General features: G+C 62.4%; 1 protein-coding gene across 2 annotated transcripts in view; it reads left to right on the top strand.

Moving 5' to 3' along the window:
• Nucleotides 1-17167, top strand: part of PHF2 (PHD finger protein 2) — a 156036-nt gene that overhangs the window by 125171 nt on the left and 13698 nt on the right. For both annotated transcript variants that reach the window (XM_077138659.1, XM_077138661.1), the window contains exons 7-17: nt 2205-2367; nt 3591-3678; nt 4875-4981; nt 6929-7020; nt 8513-8602; nt 8969-9316; nt 9731-9850; nt 10264-10382; nt 12337-12515; nt 12620-12690; nt 13909-14072. In XM_077138659.1, the coding sequence (XP_076994774.1) occupies nt 2205-2367; nt 3591-3678; nt 4875-4981; nt 6929-7020; nt 8513-8602; nt 8969-9316; nt 9731-9850; nt 10264-10382; nt 12337-12515; nt 12620-12690; nt 13909-14072 (1541 nt within the window). The remainder of the gene's footprint in view (nt 1-2204; nt 2368-3590; nt 3679-4874; nt 4982-6928; nt 7021-8512; nt 8603-8968; nt 9317-9730; nt 9851-10263; nt 10383-12336; nt 12516-12619; nt 12691-13908; nt 14073-17167) is intronic.

The raw sequence follows: 17167 nt of genomic DNA, 5'->3' as shown, positions 1-17167 counted from the left end.
AGGTCCAGACCAGGGGCTGTCAGGAGGCTTCTTGCATGTGGGTACAAGGGGTCATTCCACACCGGAGCCAGCAGGAGCCACAACAGGCAGGGGCGGTGCGGACAGTCCAGTGGCAGAAGGGCTCTAGGAGGTTTATCACTGGGGCAAGAGTAGGGAAGTCAGAAGGAAAATGTGATGTGAAAAGCAGCAGAATGAAAAAAAAGGTGGTGGGGAGAGCTGAAGTCTGGGGCACCGACATGCCCCAACTGGGTTTCTTCAGGACAGATGAGGCGTGAACTGGGCTGGGGGCACGGCTTCTGAAACTGGCCGGAAGTGCTGAGGGGCCACCCTGTGGGCTTGTCCCACGTGCAGAGGGGACGGGGGTGTCTTGCTGCTGGGAGGGGTAGGGCCTGCTGGGGCGGACGTGCTGCCTGGGAGAGGGACCGTTCTCAGCCCAGACGAAGACCCAACAGCTCCAAAGAGCCGAGCTGCTGGTAACTCAGTTGCAGCCTCCACGCTCCCCTTGGCACACGTGGCCATTGGGGTGCTGCAGAAATAGGGAGTGTGACGACGAGATGTCACCAGACCCTGCGGGGCATCCGTGTGTACCTAGAGCCTTCCTGACACCAGACTTCTGAGGTCCAAAGCACATGAGGGTTCCAGGACGCAGGTGTGGGGTGGTGGCCTGGACTGCACATCAAGGCAGGGCTCACCACCCAAGCGTCTCCGGGCTGTGTGGGCAGGCGGTGGGGGCTCCATCCTCACAGTATCCCCGGGACAGGGCTCCATCCTCACAGCATCCCCGGGACAGGGCTCCATCCTCACAGCATCCCCGGGACAGGGCTCTGCCTATCTCAGCATCCCCGGGACAGGGGTCTGCCTGTCTCAGCATCCCCGGGACAGCTCCATCCTCACAGCATCCCAGGGACAGGGCTCTGCCTGTCTCAGCATCCCCGGGACAGGGATCTGCCCCTCACAGCATCCCCAGGACAGTGCTCTGCCTGTCTCAGCATCCCCAGGACAGGGCTCTGTCTGTCTCAGCAACCCTGGGACAGCTCCATCCTCACAGCATCCCCGGGACAGGGCTCTGCCTGTCTCAGCATCCCCAGGACAGGGCTGTATCCTCATAGCATCCCCAGGACAGGGATCTGCCCCTCACAGCATCCCCGGGACAGGGCTCTGCCTGTCTCAGCATCCCCAGGACAGGGCTCTGCCTGTCTCAGCAACCCTGGGACAGCTCCATCCTCACAGCATCCCCGGGACAGGGCTCTGCCTGTCTCAGCATCCCCAGGACAGGGCTGTATCCTCATAGCATCCCCAGGACAGGGATCTGCCCCTCACAGCATCCCCGGGACAGGGCTCTGCCTGTCTCAGCATCCCCAGGACAGGGCTCTGCCTGTCTCAGCAACCCTGGGACAGGGCTCCATCCTCACAGCATCCCCGGGACAGGGATCTGCCCCTCACAGCATCCCTGGGACAGGGCTCCATCCTCACAGCATCCCCAGGACAGGGATCTGCCCCTCACAGCATCCCTGGGCATCCCCAGGACAGGGGTTTGCTCCTCACAGCATCGCCGGAACAGGGGCTCTGCCTATCTCAGCATCCCCAGGACAGGGCTCCATCCTCACAGTATCCCCAGGACAGGGGTCTGCCTATCTCAGCATCCCCGGGACAGGGGTCTGCCTATCTCAGCATCCCCGGGACAGGAGTCTGCCTGTCTCAGCATCCCCGGGACAGGGGTCTGCCTGTCTCAGCATCCCTGGGGCAGGGCTCCATCCTCACAGCATCCCCGGGACAGGGCTCCATCCTCACAGCATCCCCGGGACAGGGCTCTGCCTGTCTCAGCATCCTCGGGACAGGGCTCTGCCTATCTCAGCATCCCCGGGACAGGAGTCTGCCTGTCTCAGCATCCCCGGGACAGGGGTCTGCCTGTCTCAGCATCCCTGGGGCAGGGCTCCATCCTCACAGCATCCCCGGGACAGGGCTCCATCCTCACAGCATCCCCGGGACAGGGCTCTGCCTGTCTCAGCATCCTCGGGACAGGGCTCTGCCTGTCTCAGCATCCTCGGGACAGGGCTCTGCCTATCTCAGCATCCCCGGGACAGGAGTCTGCCTGTCTCAGCATCCCCGGGGCAGGGCTCCATCCTCACAGCATCCCCGGGACAGGAGTCTGCCTGTCTCAGCATCCCCGGGACAGGGCTCTGCTAATAGCCTCTTGTTGGCAGGGCGAGAAGATCTTCTACCTTATCAAGCCGGCCTCGGCCAACATCTCCCTGTATGAGCGCTGGCAGTCGGCCTCCAACCACAGCGAGATGTTCTTTGCCGACCAGGTGGACAAATGCTACAAGTGCACCATCAAGCAGGGACAGACGCTCTTCATCCCGTCAGGTGAGCCTGGGGGCTCCAGGGGCCCTGGGGCCTGGGTCTCCTGCTGACCGTCGGGGGCTGCTCCTGGGAGAGCAAGGCAGCAGGAGTCCCGTGGGGAGGAGGGTGCAGGGGTGCCACCCCAAGACAAACCTGGAGAGCTCACTGGGGGCCATGGGCACGGCAGGCAGAGCCTAAGGGGGGCTGGGGCCACCCCTGCAGGCAGATGGGAAGTTTGCTTCCTCTAAGCTTTGTCCTAGGGGACATTTCAAACTCGAAAGGAGGTGGTATACTATCAGCCTCTGTACTTCCCCACCCCAGATTGGGTTGAAGTAAATTCTAGACATTGTATTGTTTCATCCATAGATATTTCACTTTCTATATCTAGAATACTTTTTAAGTAGCACAACTATAGTACTATTATCACACCTTAAAAAATTAAGTTAACAGTAATCCTTTTGTATCATCAGATAGCCGGTTGATGTTCGAATTTTCTAATTGTCATATATGTAACTTTTGGTATTTAAAATTAGGATCCAACTGAGGCCCTCATGTTTAGATTGATTTATGTGCCCCAGATTCTTTCATGATCCCTAGATTCTCTTTTCTCCTCTCTCTCCCTGCTTCCCCCTTTCCTTCCCCACTCTGCACCTCTTCCTCCTTCATCCTCTCCCTTCCTCCTTTTCTTCCCTAACAACTGCAGTCTGTTTCTTGAGGGACTGAGGAATTCCCAGAGTCTGGGTCCCAGGCTTCTTGTTTGAGGACAGCTGTGGGCTGAGTCCCAGCTCCCCTGGAGATGCAGTAGCCGGTCTTGTCTTCCTTCCTCCCCATGTGCAGAGACCCGGGAGGTCAGGGCCTCGGCGCTGTCTTCCCATGACCTTGAGCAGCTCTCCTTACCTCCCTGGGCCTCAGCATCCCTGTCCATACAATGCAGCGGCCAGATTGAACTGTCCATGCCTGCTTAGATGCAGTCTCCTGCCTGGTGGCCCACTGCACTCCCTTTACATGAAGGGTGGGGTGGGGACCCCCCAGGGCCAACGTGCTGAGCACGGACAGTGAGGCCATCAAGGCAGTTGGCTGAAGCTGCTCCATGCCCACCAGTCTGCTGAGGTTGCTAAGCTCAGCCCTGAGCAAGAGTTGGCTTTGGCAGGGAGCCGACAGTCCTGGTCACTTGCAGGCCTCTGGGACCTTCCCTGGTGCATGAGGCCATGGTAAAGGGCAGCTACATCTTTGTTCATCTCTCCCAGGCTGGATCTACGCCACACTCACCCCTGTGGACTGCCTGGCCTTTGCAGGACATTTCCTCCACAGTCTGAGCGTGGAGATGCAGATGAGGTAGGGCCCCTCCATGCAGCACCTTCCCTGGGCTCTGTGGGCAGGGCTTTTCACACTGTCCTGTGCTTGTCTTCATCCCAGGCTGTGCAGGCAGCGCCTTCCACTTTCTGCTGTGCCTGTCCTTGGGTCTATGGGCAGGGTCTCCCCTGCAGTGCTATGTCTGCCCCTTGGGTCTGCGATCAGAGTCTCCTCCCACTGTGCTGTGCATTCTCTGGGCTCTGTGGACAGGGTTTCCCATGCTTTGCTGTGCCATCCCAGCCTCTGCAGGCAAGGTTTCCCATACTGCTGTGTCTTTTCTGGGCTCTACGGGCAGGGTTTCCCACACTGTGCTGTGTCGTCCCTGGGCTCTGCGAGGTTTCCCACACTGTGCTGTACCGTCCCTGGGCTCTGTGGGCAGGGTTTCCCACACTGGGCTCTGCGGGCAGGGTTTCCCACACTGTGATGTGTCGTTCCAGGTTCTGCGGGCAGGGTTTCCCACACTGTGCTGTGCCATCCCTGGGTTCTGCGGGCACGGTTTCCCACACTGTGCTGTGTCATCCCAGGTTCTGCGGGCAGGATTTCCCACGCTGTGCCGTGTCATCCCAGGCTCTGCGGGCAGGGTTCCCCACACTTTTCTGTGTCATCCAGGACTTTGCAGAGTGGATTTTTTTCTTGCCAAGCTGTGCCATCCCCAGGCTCTGCAGGCAGGGTTCCCCCACACCATACTGCACTATTACTGGGCTCTGTGAGGTTCTGTTCCCGCTGGGTCAGTGTGATTATGCCTTCACCTACATCCTGGTTTGGCCCACTCGTGCATGGCTTTGGGTAAGGCTTGTTAAACTCTCATGGCCTCCATGTGCACATAGACAAAAAGAGGAGTCTCCATGAACTTAAGGCCTGTCTTGGCCACCTTGATGGAAATGGAGGCTTGAAAACAGGTCACCCTTTGGTGGATTTTGGTACATTGGAAGACACTTTTTCTTGGCCACTGATCTTACTCTCTAATGATCGCTGTCATGGCTTGCTGAGCCTGAAGTAGGCAGCACCTGCTATGGCCTCCATCTGCCCAGGGCACCTCCCTGATATGGACTCCTGCTCCAACTCTGCAGGGACCCTGTGGGGGAGGCCTGGGGGTCATGTGGCCTTGACATCGGTTTACTTCTAACACGGCTGGCTAGTCCTCATGGTGCTAAAGTGTTCTCTGCTGTGGCTTACAGAGCTTATGAAGTGGAAAGAAGGTTAAAACTTGGCAGCCTGACTCAATTTCCGAACTTCGAAACGGCCTGTTGGTACATGGGGAAGCACCTGCTTGAGGCATTCAAAGGTACCTGTTGCCTGTGTATGTGTTTCTGAGCCCTTGGGGAGCAGGAGGTGGGGAGCTGTTAAGCCCAGGGATGCCAGGGCACCAAGGAAGTGGGACAGTGACCCATCCTTTTGGTATGTGGTCTTAAGCAGACCCCCTCACCTTCCTGAGCCTCAGTTTCCCTATCTGTGTGGTGCAAGGGCTAGATTGAATTGGCTGTTACTGCTCACACGTGGCCTGGAGTCCTACCTGCAGGGGCCACTTGATATTTTAGAAAGAGCATTGCGCTGAATACTAAGAGGTGCAAGGCGCGTTCTACTTTGTGCCTGTGATCTTAGGGTAATTATTCCTAAGTCTCTTGCACTCCCCAGAATGCTTACACATTAAGAGATTTGGGATCTGCCCTGTTTCTGTAACAGCCAGTCAAGGAACACTGCTGCTGACCCTGCTTTGAAGTGGGACTGTATGAGTGCATGTGCATGCTTGTGGAAGGTGTGTTAGTATATGCATACATGTACATACAATTGTGTCTGGGTGTGCAAGTGTTTCTGCATGTGCACATATGGTTATGTGAGCATGTGGACATGAATGTGTGCTTCTGAGTGTGTATATAAGCGTGTATGTGTGTATGGCATATGTGTGATGGTATGTGCCTCTGAGTATGTGGCTGTGTGTACAGGTGTTGCCTATGTGTGAATGTGTATACAGCTGTGTGCCTGAGTGTGTATGAGTGTATAGCTGTGTGCATTGGTGTGTGCCTGTGTCTGTGAGTGTACAGCTGTGTGCATAGGTGTGTGCCTGCGTGAGTATGCAGCTGTGAGCAGTGTGTCTGTGTGAGCGTGCAGTTATGTGAGCAGCGTGTGTCTGAGTATGCAGCTATGTGAGCAGTGTGTGCCTGCGTGTGCGAGTGTGCAGCTGTGTGAGCGTGTACGAGTGTGGCCATCAGGCCTGCAGTCTGAGGCTTGCAGGGGAAGGGGAGCCGGGCCCAGCCCTGTCCACTCCCGGGGCTCTGGCCATGTCCACTCCCGGGGCTCCCCGGGCTCCCTGGCCAGCCTCTTCCTCTCGGGGAGCAGCAGCGCTCACCACGCCCGGAGGCCTCGTCCGCTCCACACTTCCATCAGGGGTATGAAGGAATCTGGCGAGAGGATTTTGGCATTTATTTATCATTTCTTGTGTTTAACCTTACCCGGAAGTTGCTTTTTTTCTGATAAAAGTCAGCGCTGGTGACGGTTTTGTTCGGAGCCCGGGGCGCTTGGCTCTGGCTTGACTGGGGTCAGCTGAAGCCGTGCCTCATCTCTGCGGGCGCGGTCTCCCTCAGACACGCTGCCGCCGGGAGAGGAGCCCTGCGCCCGGCCCGGGAGGGCTTGGGGGGGCTTCGGGGGTGCTCGGCGGGACTCGGGGAAGTCGGGAGGGCTCGGGGGGACTCGGGGGGGACTCGGGAGGACTCGGGGGGGCCTCGGGAGGACTCGGGGGGCCTCGGGAGGGCTCGGGGGAGCCTCGGGAGGACTCGGGGGGCCTCGGGAGGACTCAGGGGGCCTCGGGAGGACTCGGGAGGGCTCGGGGGAGCCTCGGGAGGGCTCGGGGGGCTCAGGAGGGCTCGGGGGGCCTTCGGGAGCACTCGGGAGCACTTGGGGGGGGTTCGGGAGGGCTCGGGGTGGGGGCAGCTCGGGAGCCCAGGGGGGCTGGCCCTGCCGGTGGGCAGTGGCACCGGGCGGCCCGGCAGTCGCCCAGCACGGCGTGCGGCGGAGTCCCTCGGTGACCACCGTCCGGCTGGGCCGCGTGCCCGTGCGGGCCCCTCCTCAGCCCGACCTCCGTCCGCGCTGCAGGTGCGGGCTGCCCCGGCGCCGTCCTCCACGTGGCGGGCAGCGAGGAGCCGTTGCCGTCGGGCGGCCGGCGGAGGCCTCGGGAGGCTCCGGGACCCCGGGGCGGGGGGCCCGCGCTGACATCCTTCTCGTTCCCCCGCCCCAGGTTCTCACAAGTCTGGGAAGCAGCTGCCTCCGCACTTAGTCCAAGGAGCTAAAATTCTCAACGGTGCTTTCAGGGCGTGGACTAAGAAACAGGTGCGGCGGGGGACGGCGCGGGGCGCAGGCGGCGGTGACCGTCTGTGGTCAGGCCAGCCTGGAGCCGCCCCTCTGACCTCGGACAGGCCCGTCCCGCCCGGCCTGCGGGGTGGGGCGCCCCCGGGAAACGCTCCCTGTCTCTGCCTCTCGAGGTGCTGTGGGCGGGGCGGCGGGTGCCCTCCAGGGACCCCAGGGAGCCCCGTTTCCCCTCCAGCCCCCAAGCCCGCAGCAGGCCGGGGCACCCCGTCTCATGGCAGCCTTGCGGGCAGGGGCCTTGCTGGTGCCCAGGAAGAGGGGGCGGGCCCTCAGTCTGCGGGGGGCCTCGGGCTGGGCGTCCCGGCTGCAACCCTCTCTCCTCCTGGCGGGTCATGGGGGTGCACTCTGGGGAGCAGGGCCTGGCTGGACGGGGCAGCTGTCCGGTCTGGGCCTGCCCTCCTGACCTGAGTGTGCACTCCAGCCTTGGGGGCCGCTGGGTGGGTGAGGATGCCCGGGCGGACATGGGCAGGGCCTGGACAGGGGTTGGCAGCCCGAGGGCTGCTCCCTGCCTTCAGGGGCAGGACCCCGCTGGGCTGAGCCCATCCAGCCCCCAGGGCCAGTGTCCAGGGCCCCGCAGCCGGGGTCCTGGCCAGAGGGCAACCGAGAGCACAGGCCCTGGCCCGGCCACGCACGGGAGCCCGGCAGCTGGGTGACCCGAGAGTCCCTCAGCCTTTCTGAGCCTCCTGCCCTTCTGCCCCCTGAGCCAGGCAGCTCCTCCCGTGGAGCAGGCAGAGGGCAAAGGGCAGGTGCCAGGGGCTCAGCACAGGGCCGGCCAAGCCCCCGCGGTGGGCAGGTGTCAGGGTCCAGACCGAGGGGACCGAAGGACAGGCCCCAGCTTCCCCAAGGCTCCCAGCCAGCAGGGAGGAGGGAGTGTGTGGCCAGGGGCTCCCAGCTGGTGTGGAGACCAGTCATTGATCCCCTTCCCGCTCCCTGGCCCTGTGCCCGCTCACTGACCCTCACCCGCTCACTGACCTCTCACATTGATCCCTTGTCTGCTTGTTAATTCCACACCCACTTCTTGACCCTCACTGACCCCATGCTTTCTGGCTGACCCCTCATTGACCACGAGTCTAGTTCCCTACCTGGCGCCTGCTCCCTGACCCTGTGCCCTCTTTCTGACCCCATGCTGTCTGTCTGACTGCGCACCCTCCCTCTGACCCCACACCCTTTCTGATCCTGTGCCCTCTCTCTGACTCTGTATCCTCTCTCTGACCCCACACCCCTCCTCTGACCCTGTACCCTCTCTGACCCCATGTCTGCTCCCTGACCCCATGCCCTCTCTTTGATCCTCTGCCTTCTCCTTGACCCTGCGCCCTTTAACTCCATATCCTTTCTCTGACCTCTTGCCGGTTTGTTGACCTTACCCCCTCTCCCTGACCCATGCTTGCTTTCTGACCCCGTGCCCTCTCCCTGACCCCGTGCCTGCTCCCTGACCCCATGGCCCTCGCCATTCCAGGCTTTGGCGGAGCACGAGGATGAGCTCCCGGAGCACTTCAAGCCTTCGCAGCTCATCAAAGACCTTGCCAAAGAGATCCGGCTCAGCGAGGTGCGTTGCGGGGCAGCTGGCCAGGCCGGGGCCCAGCCGGGGGCGTTTGTCCACCTGTCTTGCTTTGCACCTGCCCCGCAGCCCCGGGAGTGCCAGCGCACCCCAGGGCAGCGGGCAGGGTGGGCTGGCGGGCGGGTGGGCTTTGCAGGCCTCTGGTCCTCCCTGCACAGCGAGGAGGGGTGGGGGGTGACGGTCCCCCTTTCTGCCTCCGGGTGGGAGTAGGTTGGGGTGTGGGGGGCTGCCTGCAGACCCAGGCCCGGCGGCCATGTGGGGACGCTCTGAGCCGCATAGGGTGTAGCGGCAGCTGGTGCGGGGCAGGTGGGGTCCGGCCGCCAGGCGGGTGCCGACGCCCCTGTCCTTGCCCAGAGCGCCCCGAAGGCCGTGCGCGCGGAGGTGGGCACCGCCGGGCCCCCCGACGAGGTCTGCGATGCTGACAGGGCCGGGGAGGAGCCGCCCTCGCCCCTCGAGGCCTCCCCGCCTCGGGCCCTTCTGGAGAAGGTGTCTAAAAAAAAGACCCCCAAGACTGTGAAGATGCCCAAGCCATCCAAAGCCCCCAAGCCCTCGAAGCCCCCCAAGGCGCTGAAGATCAAGGACGGGGGCAGGAGGAAGGGAAAGCGGTGCAAGGAGGCGGCGCCCGCCACGCCCGACCTGGACCTGCTGGAGGCGCACACCAAGGAGGCGCTCACCAAGATTGAGACGCCCAAGAAGGCCAAGGTGCGCCCGGCTCAGCCACGCCGCCCCCGGGGGGACCGCGGCCGCCCCGCCCCTGACGCTGGGGATGCCGCATCCACCACCTCCCCAGCCCCCGGGGCTGCTGAGCTGACTGCCAGGCGGGAGCGGGGGTCCCGGCAGGGTCGGCCTCAGTGGGATTCGCTGCCTTGGGCAGCCGCGGGCGGGTGGGGGTCTCGGACCTGGCTGCAGGGTCCCGGAGCCCTGGCCCTGAGCCTGCTGACCGCGAGCTCCAGCTCGAGGGGTGGTGGCCCTGCCCCAGTAGCCCGGGGCAAAGCAGACGGTGGCACCCGGGCGAGTGAAGCTGCCCGGCGGTGGGCGTGGCCAGCACGGGTGGGGGCGCAGGTCCCCCAGGGTGCCCCTCCCGGCTGCCCTCGGCGTCACCCTGCTGCTCTCCAGGCCCCGAAGAGCGTCCTGGGCGCCCCGGGTAAGGAGCAGGTGGACAAGCAAAACGACACGGAGAGGCTGGAGGTGCGCGAGCAGGCCAAGAGCAAGGCCGAGGCCAAGTGGAAGTACAAGGTGGGTTTGCACGCGCATGTGCGGGAGCAGGTGAGGGTGCATCTGTGTGGGAGGGAGGTGTGTGGGGGCGAGTGTGCGAGGCAGTGACCTGGGGCTAGGTGGGTGTGAACGGTCTGTGGGGACAAGGGGGGGGGCGGTGTCCGCAGGGTAGGGGGCGGGGAAGGGGACAGTGTCCGCAGGGAGTGGTGTCCACGGGGTGGGGGGAGGTGTCTATGGGGTCTCTATGGGGGGGGGATGTCCGCGGGGCAGGGGGCGATGTCCGCGGACAGGGGCAGGCACCGCTCCCCTAGAGCCCGCTCCTGCGTTGCCGTCTTAGGTCGCGGCCGGGACACTCTGGTCTGCTGCGGGCCGAGGGCGGGCTGACCCGACCCCAACCCCGCCCTGCTGCTGACGCACCGGCGTCTGCTTTTCAGAACAGCAAACCCGATTCCTTGCTGAAGATGGAGGAAGAGCAGAAGTTGGAGAAGTCTCCGCTGTCCGGAAACAAGGACAACAAGTTCTCCTTTTCCTTCTCCAACAAGAAGCTCCTGGGGTATGCAGATGCTTGTGCTGGGAGGGATGACTGCACATGCCAGACCCGCGGACATACGTGCTCCCCATGCATCACACATTGCACACAAACACGCAGCACACGCAGCACATGATCCACAGAAACATGCATTCCACACGCAGCACGCACGCTTCACACACAGCGCACTTCCACACACACATGCAACACACGCTTCATACAAACACGCAGCACATGATCCACAGAAACACTCATTTCACACGCAGCACACAGCACACGTTCCACACAAACACGTAGCACGTGCATCACACACAGCACACGCTCCACACAAACATGCAGCACACGCTCCACACAAACACACAGCACACGCTCCACACAAACACACAGCACACGCTCCACACAAACATGCAGCACACGCAGCAATGATCCGCAGAAACACGCACTTCACACACAGCGCACGTTCCACGCAAACACGCAGCACACGAAGTACATGATGTGCAGAAACATGCATTCCACACACAGCACACACGCTTCACACGCAGCACACACAGCACACATGCACAGTATACACACAGTACACACAGTATGCATAGCACACACAGCACACATGGTCTACATACAGCACACACGCACAATATACGCACAGCATACATGCTCCACACACACCACACACACAGCATATGCACAGCACACACGCTCCACATAGCACACATACAGCACATGTAGCACACACACAGCATATGCACAGCACACACGTTCCACACAGCACACATACAGCACATGTAGCACACATGTTCCACACACACCACACATGCAGCATATGCACAGCACACACGTTCCTCACAGCACACATACAGCACATGTAGCACACGTGCTGCACACACACAGCATACACGCGTCACACAACACATGCAGCATACACGCGGCATGCCTGCACACCCATATGTTACTCCCTGGTGGGCACTTCCCCAAGGAGGGCTTTCACAGTGGGGACCCCCACTCCATTCCACCCGTAGTCCGTGGATGTCAGGCACACGCATCCCCCCAGGGCCACAGGTGGACACAGACATGTCCTCTGCCCTCAGCACAGCAAGAGAGTGTGGCCAAGTGGAGCAGACGGGCTTTGTAGCACCTGGAGGGGAGGTGGGGAGCAGCTGCAAGGAAGGGGCCGGTGCCACCTGGGCAGGGGCAGCTTCCTGGAGCAGGCATCCGAGAGGGAGCTGCAGGTGGCAGAGGGTGCCCGTAGGGGGTGGTCTTCATGGAGGGGGTGTAGGGGAGAGAATCTGGAGCCTGGGAGACTGTTCATCCAAGACGCCCACAGGTCCCTGTGAAATCAGGGGCTGGGGGCCCTGTGGCAGAGGATTTGCTGCACTGTGGGCTTGCATGCTTGAGGGTCAACTGGGGAGTCGGGGGGGCGCTTTATGGAGGAGATGATGAGGTGTGAGATGCATAGGCAGAGCCCGGAGGCCGTCTGTGGGGCGGGTGGCAGGAGCAGGCCCTCGGCTGTGCAGCCTACAGCAGGGGCGGGGGTCGGCCCTCTCCCGGTGGGGAAGGTGAGGGGCTGAGCTGGGCAGGTGCCCGTTGCCCTCTGGCCGCCTGGTCTGAGCTGCGCAGCAAGCGGACAGCAGGGCACCTCTGTGGACCTGGCTTCCCGACTTAGCTACAGCTCAGCTTCTAGGTCCTGCAACCCTTGTGTGCCAGATAAGGCACAAAACCCACCCAGCTTTCGGACAATAGAGAAAAACCGGTGGAGCGTCGTGGAGGGGAGTGTTGTAACATTGTATCATGTGTCACCAAATTGCCGCCCACTGTCCTGCCCCCGTGCCCCCAGGCCCTGCCCCACTCTCCCAGGCCCTGTCCCCACGCCCCAGACCCCATCCCCACAGTCTGAGGCAGAGGAGTGGAGGGGAGAGTCGTGGGGCAGGTCCCCGCCCCTGCCAGCCTGTCTGGCCGCTGACCTGCCCTTGCGCTGCCCCAGCCCCAAGGGCCTGAAGCCCCCAGCAAGTCCTGCTGTGTTTGGGGCTCTGCACAACTTCAAAGAGGACAAGCCCAAGCCCGTGCGGGACGAGTACGAGTACGTGTCGGACGACGGGGAGCTCAAGATCGACGAGTTTCCCATCAGGAGAAAGAAAAACGTGTCCAAAAGGGATTTGTCTTGTGAGTCGGGCCGGGCTCGGGCTGGGCATGGGGCAGGGCTGTGCTGGCCGGGCCCCCCGCAGCCTCCCAGGCTGTTAGTAGAAGCTGCTCACTCTTGCTTTCAGTTTTGTTGGATAAGAAGGAGCTCCTCCACGCGCCAGCTAAGAAGCCCAAGCTTGAGTCCGTGCTGTACAAGGTGAGCCACCCCGTTCCCTCCCAGCTGCCCCCTCCTCCTGCCTGCCCCTGACTTTTCCGACAGGAAAAGCACAGGGGCCCGGCCCTCGATGTGGGGTTGTCGGCCCCATGTGCCCACTCTTGTCCCAGGGATGCCGATGCTGGCTGGCATGCGGCTCAGGAGAGACCCCATGTCCTGTAGATTGTAACCAGCGACCGCCAAGGCACGGCCGGGTGTGCACACCTCCCTGTGTGCACACCTCCCGGTCCCGCAGCCAGCAGCAGGGCAGGACCTGCGGGGGTGCTAGGAAGCCGGGTGGGCGCCAGGCTGTGTGACCACCAAGGCTGCCTCCAGCCAGGCTTTGGTGACTGTCCTAGAGAATGCCTGGGCAGAGCCTGAGCTCCTCGGCCCAAGGCCCCCACTCCCTGGAAGCCCCGGTGGGACTCGCTTAGGCAGAGCCACTTTGCGCTGAAACAAACAGCATGTGAGGAGCGGCTTCGGCTGTGGGAATCGACCGGGAGGTCAGGAGTGCCGAGCCAGGGCCTCAGCACAGTGCCCTTCTCCCAGGAGACCAGTGCCCAGCGCCAGCTGCAGTCCCCTTGCCCCTGCTTTCCTGTCCATGCCTTGCACAGGCAACTGTCCCGGCGTCTCTGGCTTCCACTCGGTCTCAGAGGCTCTTGCAGTCGGGGTCGGTCCAGGTTGGGTTCACTGCCGCATAGCCGGGCATGCTGTGAGGACTTGTCCCCTCAGACCCGTGGCTGGGAGTCCCGAGCCGGCACGTCGGAACCCACACTCATTCCGCACAGGCCGCCAGGGTGCTGCGGACATGTCGTGCTGTCGCAGGCTGTTAGAGCAGAGTTCAGTCCACTGGGCCCTGGCGGCCTGGGGTCTCAGGGTTCTGGGGGTGTCCATCCCTCCCTGGGAGCCACACCAGCCTCTGCGCTGCCTCTTTTACATGTGGGGTTTCAGGTCAGGCGTCTCAGCACTGCCGCCCACTGCAAGAACCCAACGCACCCATGAGGACGCCTCAGCCTCACAGGAGGGGCCTGGGGCCCCACAGCAAACCTCTCTTCGGCCCACCCCCCACTGTCTGTGCCACCCCCGCAGGGCCCTTGTCCAGCCCACCCCCCGACTGAGAACCCAGCCCAGCAGGACCTCTTGGAGCCGCAGCCACCAGACCCTCGCCCTACCCACTTCGTGGGCGCACTTGGTCTCTGACCCTTTGCTCTGCGTCCGCAGCCCAGCGACGACTCTTCCGACGAGGGATCCCTGCACATCGACACGGACGCCAAGCCCTGCCGCAATGCCCGTGCCAAGAAGGAGAGCGGGAGCTCAGCGGCCGGCATCCTGGACCTGCTGCAGGCCAGCGAGGAGGTCGGGGCGCTCGAGTACAATCCCAACAGGTGGGTCTGTGGCCGTCCGGGGGCCTACCGCGACCCATCCCCAGCCCCGCAGTCACTCACCAGGCCATCACCATGTGGACAGACGCCACCTTGCAGCGCCCTCCCCACCAGGTGGTCACCTTGCAGGCAGATGCCACTCTGCAGCTCCCTCCCCACAGCACTGCATGCCAGTGCTGGGAGCATGGGCCGGGTGCAGGGGGGTTGATGGCTCAGCCCAGGGGTGAGGGGCTCCCCGTGTTGGGGCGAATGTGCAATGAACCTGGCACACGGGCGTCTGCTTGCCTCAGTTCCTCATGGCGTATGTGTGCGCGGGATTGCCAGTTTATCTGTGGTTCTAGGTGTAACCTGGTGGGAAACTGCTCATTTTCACAGTGGCTGCTGCACTGTGCAGCTCTTTATTCAGGAGTTGGGGCCAGGGCGGAGGGACGTGTGGGCCATTGCCCTCGGCACGGGTGTGTGAGCACCAGGTAGGGCTGGACTCGTTCTGCGTCTTGTGGGCGTCAGATGCACCACCCCGGGGTGGTGGGGTGGGAAGGGCCTCTAAGGAGGGGGGACTGGGTGTGAGAAGGGTCCCAGGAGGCCTCAGAGCCCAGCCTGGGTTGTGGGGGCTGGGGGGCCTGCGGCTGGGCTCTGTGGGTGACAGTGTTGCCCCGTGAAGAGTGGCGGGGGCGGGGGGTGCCGGGGTCCGAGCAGACCCTGGCAGAGGCGGCGCAGGTGAACAGGGAGGGGACGGAGCTGACTGTGGGCTGCTGAGCGCAGCCAGGCGGCATCTTTTGGGAAGGTGTTGCTGCCCTCGGGGTGAGCACAGGGTGCCTGAGAGCAGACACTGCCTGGGACACCAAGAGAAGGGTTCCATGGGGTGGGGTGAGGTTGGAGGTGCCGCCACGCCTGGGGCAGCACAGCGGGCAACCCTGGCTGGGAAGCGGCACCTGGCAGGTCGTGGGGTCTCTGAGCTAGGAAGGCCTGTTATTTCCCACATGCCATGGAAGTGATGTGGACTGTCCGCCCTAGTGTGCTCCCCAGTTCTGTGCCGAGGGCATTTGGTGACAGTGGCATGTTTGGGGCTGATAAAGCTGCAGGGCTCTGAGCCTCTCAGGGCCCCCCGTGCTGGCACTGATGGTGGCGCTGGGTCTGGGGGCCGCGCTGGGTCTGGGGGCCGTGCTGGGTCTGGGGGCAGGTTTCCGCATCTCACAACATTCAGGCACTGGGGACCCGGCCAGACCATACCTGGGAGTGAAGGCCTGTTGTTGTCATCCTGGTCCGCCAGTGCCCCCGTGACAGCTTGCATGCCGGGGCGGCTCAGCCGTAGGGCTTGAGGCGGGAGGCTGGAAGTCCACCCTGAAGGAGCCGGTGGGGTGTTCCCTGGGGTGTGGCGCGCTGTGGGGGTGGCTGGCCTGCGGTCCACACCCCCTCCCTGTCTGTGTCATGTGCCGTCTGTCCCCCGTCTCTCTTACTCCCATGTCCGAGCCTGCTCTGCTCGCAAGGTCTCCAGCCCCGCAGAATTAAGGGTGCTGCCTGGTGCGGCCGGGCCACACCTGAGGCGCCAGCATCTTTGGAGGTCCTGCCTGCCGGCCCGAGGTCAGTTCCTGATGGTGGCCCCCAGAGAGTCTTTCTACTCTGGCTCCAAGTCTGGGGTCTTGACAGCCCCAGTGGCTGTGGTGGCAAGACCCATGTGCAAAACCCAACCAGTTATTGGTGTAATTACAATAATAGTGTTTCTTCAATTCCAACGGCATTATTTTATCAGTCCTAACAAAATGTCAGTAGGGAGAACAGTGTGTGAGAGGCGATTTACGGGGACTCCATACTTTGTGCATGATTTTTCTGTAAACCCACAGCGGCTTTAATAAAACAACAAAACCCAGGCAGGCCATCGTGCGGGGCAAGACAGCCTCCCGCCAGCCCAAGGAGGGCACGGCCTGCAGACCCCGGAAGCTCAGCACAGCCAGCAGGAGACTGACCCACACACTATGATTTCAGCAGAGGTTATACTATTAAAGGCATGTGCCCAGCATTGGGGAGGTGATGTGATGTGTTCATGCGGCCACACATGGCGTGGTGTCCAGCTCTGCTGGTGCTGGAGGATGGCCCCTGGCCATGTGCAGTGGTTAGAGCCCACAAGACTTGCCCTGAGCCAGTCAGGACCCTCTTAGAGTGTGGTTGCTGTTCATGCCTGCAGACCCTGGAATTCTGGATCTGAATGGGGCAGGGGGGACTCCAGGATGTGTGTCCGTCTGTCCCAGGCCTGTCTGGCCCCAGTCACCTAATTAGAGAGAAGTGGATTAATCCCACTTGGGCTTTGCGTCGATGAAGTGCTGGGCTCGCTTCCCTCATGAAGGCCCTCGTTAGCCCCTCTGTAAAGCAGGTGTCCACCTCTGTTTAGGCAGTGGGGTTGTCTTCCCGTCATGTAGCAGTCTTCAGAGACCTTCACCTGTGCCGTAGGAGGGCAGGGGTCTCCTGCATCCCCCCGCCCCCACTCTCCCCTTGCCCTGGCCCCCGAGCACACTCGGAAGACAGGAGCCACCTGGGCAGGTGGCAACTCCCTTCGGAGGTGGGAACAGGCTCAGGACAGAGGTCACCTGCCCGAGGTCGGACAGCCAGGACATACAGGTGCAGGCCCAGGACACCCATGTCTCAGCACAAGGCAGGCCGGCAGGGCGGGGGGGGGGGGGGCGGGCACTGGCGGCCCACAGGCAGAGCGCTGTGTCCTGAGTGTGGTCGCGCAGGTTGAGTGGTGAGGGCGGGAGACCAGGAGGGATGGCTCCCTGGGGGAGGCAATGCTGCATTCGATGGGCAGGCAGATAGGGACGGTGGTCAGGGAGAGGGCTTCCAGGCGCGGCCGGCTCCAGGGGATAAGGTTCATTCTGTGTCTGAGACCTTCCTGAACAGGGAGAGAGACGCTGCTCCTTGGGGAGGCTGCAGAGCACAGTCCAGGCCGGGGTGGTCAGAGAGACGGTCAGGCTGGCTGTAGCTGCAGGTGCTTGGAAACTGACCAGTGCTAGGGCCCTGGCATCTCGGCTGAGCCGGGCTTTTGCTGGAGTGAGAGAGCTCCCTGTTCCTGGGGGAGGCAGACCCCACTGGGCCTGCCCGGGCTC

The sequence above is a fragment of the Tamandua tetradactyla genome, chromosome 2 (genome assembly GCF_023851605.1).
Source record: "Tamandua tetradactyla isolate mTamTet1 chromosome 2, mTamTet1.pri, whole genome shotgun sequence".
NCBI lineage: Eukaryota > Metazoa > Chordata > Mammalia > Pilosa > Myrmecophagidae > Tamandua > Tamandua tetradactyla.
This window is presented reverse-complemented; position numbering and strand designations above follow the sequence as displayed.